The sequence below is a fragment of the Hypanus sabinus genome, chromosome 5, assembly GCF_030144855.1.
Source record: "Hypanus sabinus isolate sHypSab1 chromosome 5, sHypSab1.hap1, whole genome shotgun sequence".
NCBI classification, from domain to species: Eukaryota; Metazoa; Chordata; class Chondrichthyes; order Myliobatiformes; family Dasyatidae; genus Hypanus; species Hypanus sabinus.
In genome coordinates this window covers 181490638-181499304 of record NC_082710.1, presented here as the reverse complement: position 1 = coordinate 181499304, position 8667 = coordinate 181490638, and the positions used below count along the sequence as shown (strand labels likewise).

Genomic DNA, 8667 nt, shown 5'->3' with positions numbered 1-8667 from the left:
TGCCTCCAATCGCCTTTATACCACGGTCTGCGGGAGGAGCCACAGGAGCAGTCAGCGTGGGGGGGGGGGGGCATGTCCAGACAGGTATATGTAGTTCACCACGAATTGGGATGATGTTTTTTGCAGGGAATGTACTATGAAGTTTAGGTCTCTCTTGCAGGATGTTAGGGATAAATTTGTCCTGGAGAGGAAGATAAAGAATAGTAGGATGAAGGAACCAGGTGGAAGAAGGCAGCATACATGAGGTTTAGGAAGCAAGGATCAGATGGGTCTATTGAGGAATATAGGGTAGCAAGAAAGGAGCTTAAGAAGGGGCTGAGGAGAGCAAGAAGGGGACATGAGAAGGCCTTGGCGAGTAGGGTAAAGGAAAACTTCAATTATGTGAAGAACAAAAGGATGACAGGAGTGAAGATCGGACCGATTAGAGATAAAGGTGGGAAGATGTGCCTGGGGGCTGTGGAAGTGAGTGAGGAACTCAATGAATACAGTTTGTTGTCCATCCTGTTGGGTTCAGTCTTCAGCTGATTCTATTCTGTTTCTTCGATTTACTGAGTTTGCCGATATGAAAATGAACCTCAGGGTCGTATATGGTTAATATATTTGATAATTGATAATAAATAAATAAATAATAAATTTGCTTTGAACTCTGAACTTCTGCCAGATGAAAGGTGGGGGATGGGGGGGGGGTCAAGAGAGAATGCCTGTGGTGTGTGGGGTCTATGGTTATGCTGGCTATTTTACTGAAGCAATGAGAAATATAGACATAATCCGTGGCTGGTTTCTGTGATGCGCCCACAACTCTGCAATTTCCTGCAGTCACGGGCAGTGCAGTTGTTCTACCAAGCTGTTATTTATTTCAGTTCATGGTGTAGACAATGTCAGTAGGTTGACAGAAATAAAAATAATGTAGTCTGCAGATGATACTCTGGAGAGCAACCAACCATGAAAGTGAAAGGACTTGTTATATGTTTCATTCTGATGCACCCGTTGCCATAGATGCCAGCGTCTGACTGTTAACATGGTCACATGTCTGGAAGGGTTAATGTTGTCTCCTGACAACGAGCCAGAAAGAGCAAATAGAATTTAATGCATGGGTGGGTTGTCAACATCAGGCACTTGCTAAGGAAGCATTTATGATTATTGTGACATGGATTTAAAAACGGTTTGTATTTAAAAATTCCTTTGCTTGTTTGGAGCAATATTTAACTGAACTCCTCAGTCTGGCAATGTATTCACATTCCCAGCCTGTCCCTCTAGCCATCTGCCACCCTCACAGTTCATTGAGGGTTCTGTACTCCATGAATCTTGCGTTCGTACACGGTCTGGTGTGTCATCATTGCTCAGCAGGAAGCCTATTTGTAAGATGATTAGACTTTCCACTCTGGAATGCTAATCTTAACCCTTGCCATCCATTTCTATCTGTATCCCTGCTTTCAAAGTGTGACTTCATTGTCAGTCTAATGCCCTAATCTTCCTCTCAGTGTCAGTCCTTTCCACTGGGTAATGGGTTCAAGGTCCAATGGTGAGGATGATTGACAGTGCACCCACAGGCATTTGAAGTTCAGTGATACTGGCATGGGATGAAGGAATTCTGCAGCTCTGCACTGGAACGTCAGTGACATAGATGGGTGATGAAGAACATCTGCTCGAAGGCCTTAAGAGCAGGAGGCACAAGGTCTGGTCAGTTGGTGTGCCCAGTGTTTAAACCTGGAGTTTGGGGTCTCGTCATCAGCTAGTCTGCAGGTCAATGCGACAGATGAATGTTTCGATGTACATGTGATTAATAATTAAACCTAAATCTGGACTCAAATTTGAATATTGATGTCCTGGCAATGATATCCACTCTTAATTGTTCTTCAATTTCATACTTTTCAACGCTGAATGTAGAACAGTAGAACAAAGTGTTGACCCTTTAACCCACAACGTTCTGCTAACCTGGTGGATGAATCAGTCATTGTAAATTATCCTGTGATTAGATTAGGATTAAATCAGGGCATTGTTGGCCAGCATCGTTCGAAGGGGTGGAAGGGCTTATTCCGTGCTGTAACTCAATTAATAAAATAAATACAAACCTTCCTCATGCTTAATCTATCCCTTCCCTCTTTTCTTTTATCTATGTGCTTCTCTGAGGGTCTCTTCTATGTATTTAGTTGTTTACTTGTTTACATACTGAGATAGAACTTGGAACAGGCCCTTCTGGCTGTTCAAGCAGCACCACCCAGCAACTCTCCCCCCCCCCCCCCCCCCCCGGTTTAATCCTAGGCTAATCACAGGATCACTTACAGTGACCAATTCATCTACCAAATGGTATGTGAGCACCCGGAGGAGACCCACGTGGTGATGGGGAGAACATACAAACTCCTTACAGGCAGTGGTGTGAATTGAACCTGGGTCACAACAACTGTAAAGTGTTGTGCTAACCACTACACTACCATGCTACCCGAGATATATTAAATGCCCCTACCATCTCCCAACCAGGCACTTACCACTCTGTGTAAAAGTCCTACCTCTGACGTCCTTCCTAAAGTTGACTCCATTCACAGTAAGTGATGTCCTCTGTGTTGCCATTGCCACTCTGGGAGGACGGCGCTGGCTGTCCGCTCTACCGATGGCTCTACGTTGACTTTTATCCAAAGAGAAAAGCCTGAGCTCACTCAACCTTTCCACATAACACACGCTCACCGATAGAGTCAGAGAAAAGTACAGCACAGGAACAGGCCCTACAACCCAGCTAGTCCATGCTGAAACTTTTAAACCACCTGCTCCCATCAACCTGCATCGGAACCCTAGCTCTCCATATCCCTACCATCCATGTACCTAGCCAAACTTCTCTTAAACATTGAAATCAAGTTTGCATGCCTCACTTGTGCTGGCAGCTCATTCCACACGCTCACGACCCTCTGATTGAAGAGGTTTCCCTTCATGTTCCCCTTAAACTTTTCAACTTTCATCCTTAAGCTGTGACGTCTGGTTGTAATCCCACCCAACCTCAGTGGAAAAAGCCTGCTTCCATTTACCCTGTCTATTCCCCTCATAATTTTGTATCCAATGTTACAAGGAATAAAGTCCTAAACTATTCAATCTTTCCTTATAACTTAGTTATACCTTGTCAACATCCTTGTCAATTTTCTCTGTAATCTTTTAACCTTGTTTAGATGTTTAGATGTAATACTCTAAATTAGGCCTCACCAGTGACTTGTACAACTTCAACATAACAGCCCATCTCCTGTACTCAGTACTATGATTTATGAAGGCCAATGAGTCAAAACATTGAGAGGAATAGACAGAGTGGACAGCCAGCGCCTCTTCCCCAGGGCACCACTGCTCAGTACAAGAGGAGATGGCTTTAAGGTAAGGGGAGGGAAGTTCAAGGGGGATATTAGAGGAGGGTTTTTCACTCAGAGAGTGGTTGGTGCGTGGAATGCGCTGCCTGAGTCAGTAGTGGAGGCAGATACACTAGTGAAGTTTAAGAGACTACTAGACAGGTATATGGAGGAATTTAAGGTGGAGGGTTATATGGGAGGCAGGGTTTGAGGGTCAGCACAACATTGTGGGCCGAAGGACCTGTAATGTGCTGTACTATTCTACGTCCTATGTTCTAAAACCTTTCTTTATGACGCTATCTACCTGTGACACCACTTTCAATGAATTATGGACCAGTATTCCCAGATCCCTTTGAACTTCCACACTCCTCAGTGCCCTACAGTTCACTGTGTAAAACCTACCCTGGTTAATCGTACCAAAGTGCAACACGTCACACTTATCTACATTAAATTCCATCTGCCAATATTCAGCCCATTGTTCCAGCTGGTCGAGATCCAGCGGGATGTGTTGGATTTTGTGTTGGGTCATTTTCAGATGTGTTGGATTTTGTGTTGGGTCATTTCAGAGGATCATTTGCACTCCAGAGTATTGATAGGTCTGAAGGCAATTGATTGAGGAACATTACTAAAGAGGGTGAACCCTCACAAGGTGGAAGACCCCAATGGATTACCTGGTAAGGCTCTGAAAACGTGAGCCAACCAGGTAGCGAGAGTATTCAAGGACATTTTCAACCTCTCACAGCTGCGGGTGGAAGTTCCCACTCACTTCAAAAAGGCAACAATTATACCAGTGCCTAAGAAGAACAATGTGAGCTGCCTTAATGACTGTCACCCCGTAGCACTCACATCAACAGTGATGAAATGCTTTGAGAGGTTGGTCATGACTAGACTGAACTCCTGCCTCAGCAAGGACCTGGACCCATTGCAATTTGCCTATCGCCACAATAGGCCAACGGCAGACGCAATCTCAATGGCTCTCCACACAGCTTTAGACTACCTGGACAACACCTACGTTAGGATGCTGTTCATCAACTATAGCTCAGCATTTAATACCATCATTCCCACAATTCCGATTGAGAAGTTGCAGCACTTGGGCCTCTGTACCTCCCTCTGCAATTGGATCCTCAACTTCCTAACTGGAAGACTATAATCTGTGCAGATTGGTGATAATATCACCTCCTTGCTGACCATTAACACTGGTGCTCCTTAGGGGTGTGTGCTTAGCCCACTGCTCTACTCTCTCTATACCATGACTGCGTGGCAAGGCATAGCTCAAATACCATCTATAAATTTGCTGATGGTACAACCATTGTTGGTAGAATTTCAGACAGAGAAGAAAGAATGTACAGGAGTGAGATATACCAGCTAGTGGGGTGGTGTCACAGCAACAACCTTGCACTCAACGTCAGTAAGATGAAAGAGCTGATCGTGGACTTCAAGAAGGATAAGATGAAGGAACACATATCAATCCTCATAGAGGGATCAGAAGATTTACAAGGATGCTGCCTCGAGGAGATTTACAAGCATGTTGCCTGGATTGGGGAGCATGCCTTATGAAAACAGGTTGAGTGAACTCGGCCTTTTCTCCTTGGAGCGACGGAGGAGGAGAGGTGACCTGACAGAGGTGTATAAGATGATGAGAGGCATTGATTTTGTGGATAGTCAGAGGCTTTTTCCCAGGGCTGGAATGGCTAGCAAGACAGGGCACAGGTTTAAGGTGCTTGGGAGCAGGTACAGAGGAGATGTCAGGGGTAAGTTTTTTAACACAGAGAGTGGTGAGTGTGTGGAATGGGCTGCCGATGACAGTGGTGGAGGCAGATATGATAGTGTCTTTTAAGAGACTCCTGGATGGGTACAGGGAGCTCAGAAAAACAGAGGGCTATGGGTAACCCAAGGTAATTTCTAAGGGAAAGCCATGCTTGGAACAGCTTTGTGGGTCGAAGGGCCTGTATTGTGCTGTAAAAAACATAGAAACATAGAAGACCTACAGGTTTCTATCTAGGTTTCCTATGTTCTCTGTTCTCTAGAAGTGGAGAGAGTGAGCAGTTTCAAATTCCTGGGTGTCAAGATCTCTGAGGACCTAATCTGGAACCGATATATCAATGCAGTTATAAAGAAGGCAAGACAGCATCTATTAGGAGTTTGAAGAGATTTGTACTGCGGAGAGCATTCCGACAGGCTGCATCAGTGTCTGGTATGGGAGATGGGGTCTACTGCACAGAACTGAAAGAAGCCGAGGGTCATAAATTTAGTCAGCTCCATCTTAGGTACGAGCCTACAAAGTACCCAGGACACCGTCAAGGAGCGGTGTCTCAGAAAGGCAGCATCCATTATTAAGGACCTCCAGCACCCAGGGCATGCCCTTTTCTCATTGTTCCCATCAGGGAGGAGGTACAGAAGACTGAAGACACACACTCAGTGATTCAGGAACAGCTTCAGATTCCAAAATGTACATTGAACCCATGAACACTAGCTCACTTTTTAAATATATATCATTCCTGGTTTTCTGCATGATTTTTAATCTATTCAATATACTGTAATTGATTATTTTTTTACTTATTTATTTATTTTTTCTTCTTCTGTTAGGCATTGAATTGCTGCTGCTAAGTTAGCAAATTTCTCGACACGTGCCAGTGATAATAAACCTGATTCTGATTCTGATTCTAAATCAGCTGAGGAATAGACAAATTGGCTATTCCTAACTTAATTAATTGAGATGAACATTATTTAATTAGTCTTGTTTCAGTGGAATTGGTCAACAGTTTAAGACAAAGTATGGAGTTTTATTTTATTTTAATTTTATTTAGAGATTCCATGCAGTAACAGGCCCTGCCAGCCTAACAAGCCAATGCTGCACGATTACAGCAATGTGATCAATTAACCCACTAACTTGTCTGTCTTTGGAATAAGGGAGCACCCTGAGGAAACCACACGGCCAACGATTAGCTTAAGGAGATGCTCCCATTTTATCCCACATTCTAAAGGTGTGTGGTTAGGGTTAAGGTCATTGAGTTATGAGCCCATGATGTTCTTTTGGAATTGTGAATAAACTCCTGTTGTCACCAAAGTCTGTCTTTCCTCCACACCTGGGTCCTGATATTGCCAGCACACAGTAGACTTGATGGGTCAAACCATAAACACAAAAGATCCTGTAGATACTGGTGAGGCAGCATCTATGGAAAGGAATAAACAGTCAACGTTTGCACCTGAGACTCAGTAGTGGAAAGGAAGGGGACAGAAATCAGAACAAGGATGGGAGGGGAATGAGTACAAGTTGACAGCCAATAGCTGAAGCCAGGTGAGCAGGAAGGTAGGTAGATGGGGAGGAGGGATGAAGTACAAAGCTGGGAGGTGATAGGTGGAAGAGGTAAAGGGCTGAAGACGAGGAATCCAATAAGAGAGTGCGGACCATGGGTGAAAAGGAAGATTATTTTCCCTTTTGACAAGTGATTAAGTAAGGAGCATATTTAAATTGTAGAACCAATGGGTAGTTGAGTAGAAGGGAAACCAGAATGGAAAATGGAAAAAGACGGAAGGAAGGAAGGAGAGAACTTACTAGAATTTTGAGAAGTCAATGTTCATGCCATCAGGTTGGAGGCTACCCAGATGGAATATGAGTTCTTACTTCTTCACGGTGTGAGTGGCCTCATCATGCAGTAGAGGAGGTTATGGATGGACATGTCTGAATGAGACTAATGGCCTCTGCTCATGCCATAGGGAAAATAAAGATCAGGGATGAGAATTATTTGCCAGATCATCAACAGTAATTTGCTGTTTGCTTTGGCAGGACATGCAATGAAATGCAACAACATTCTACAATGATTAATAAAAATTGGATAAATTATAAAGAATGAATAATATAGGATTATAATGAATTTTTAAACGATCATGAAACCAAACCATCTGTCATCAAGAGCATTTGGCATCTGGTTAGCCTCCAACTTGTGAACTCTACATGTGAAAATTCGAGGATGGGGGCAGAAACGTCGGATGAATTATGATTACAGGCCGTAATCTCTTTGCACATTAAAACAAGCAAGGGGTGCAAGTGGAGGAGAAATGAAGAGATAGCCTCCTTTCTTTTGTTCCAGTGGTCCTTTGCCCTATGTCTCTCTGTACGCCTGGCATCTCTGCAGGCCAGCCAAAGGGTTAACCGAGGCTCTGGCGGCGGCAGAGCGGATAAGTGTGTGATTGACGTGGCGATGGAGCAATCAAAACGGCTACTCGCAAACGAGGGCGGGCTCCTGCGCTTTGAGCGCCACTGAACGGTGAGGTTGAGGGTGCAACCATGAACAGTTTTTACTATTGACGATTTAGGCAGGCAGAGGGATTACTGCAATTTATTTTATCTGTTTATCGATCTTTCCCTCCTTTAATCTCAACAAACGTGAGGCTTCTGTTTTTTTTTTGAAAATCCCATTTTAACACAGCGACCATGTCAACTGAAAAAACAGGTAAATAGATGTTCCCTTCTGACTTTGATGTTTGTCAACCCAAAGAGATTCTGGATCGGATTGCTGCTGAGTTGAGAGGGCTGGGAGAGTTCTGTTTGGATCTTTTAAAGGAACAGTCCCGATGATGTGACAAGTTCACCCAATTGCGCGTCATTCCTAAAACAATATGTTTATCGCAACAATACTGCATTAATGACTGCAACCACTGTATTAATATCGCAGTGTGTTAACTGCGTTAAAATAGCAATATAATAATGTTAATTTTGCAAATGCAATATAGTATTAATATTGCTACACTTTATTGATCGTAGTAATATTCCAACATAGTAATGACCGTATTAAGTTCGATACAATTAAGTCAATAATTGTTGATCTTTATTGATACAATGCAGTGTAGTAAAACTGTACCATTATCTGCACTAATGTTGCGATATAATAGCCGTCGTATTATTGAAAATATATTGTAGCAACCCGCAATAATGTTAGTAAATGATGCATTAATAGGCTCATTATATGTGGTTAACCTCTTGATAAGTTTAACTCAATTAATAGAATGAGGTTATTAACCTCTTTGGAAGGAAATATTAACCATATTAATATTGCATCAAATTAAGCCTATTAATAAAAATGCTCATTTTGTTTGTTGTATAGATAGTGTAACATTAGTTTAATTATTATTAATATTTAAATATATTATTAATTGTTTTCATTCCATGCGTGTTAGCGATTGAATGATGTTATTAAATTTAGAAATTTCGCAACACACTGAACAATTGTAAGTGTTACTTTTTAATATCGCAGCACTGTAGTAGTTCAAATGACCACAGTGTACATTTTGACCAGAGCCTGCAGCCGGTGTACTGGGAACCCTTGCGAAGGGATTGATTTAG

The 8667-nt window shown here is 42.8% G+C and overlaps 1 protein-coding gene across 1 annotated transcript in view; it reads left to right on the top strand.

The window, feature by feature from the left end:
* The first annotated feature begins 7639 nt into the window (after positions 1-7639).
* Positions 7640-8667, top strand: part of LOC132393845 (proline-rich transmembrane protein 1-like) — a 29125-nt gene continuing 28097 nt past the window's right edge. The window contains exon 1 of the mRNA XM_059969236.1: positions 7640-7777. Coding sequence (XP_059825219.1) covers positions 7759-7777 — 19 coding nt within the window. The 5' untranslated portion in view covers positions 7640-7758. The remainder of the gene's footprint in view (positions 7778-8667) is intronic.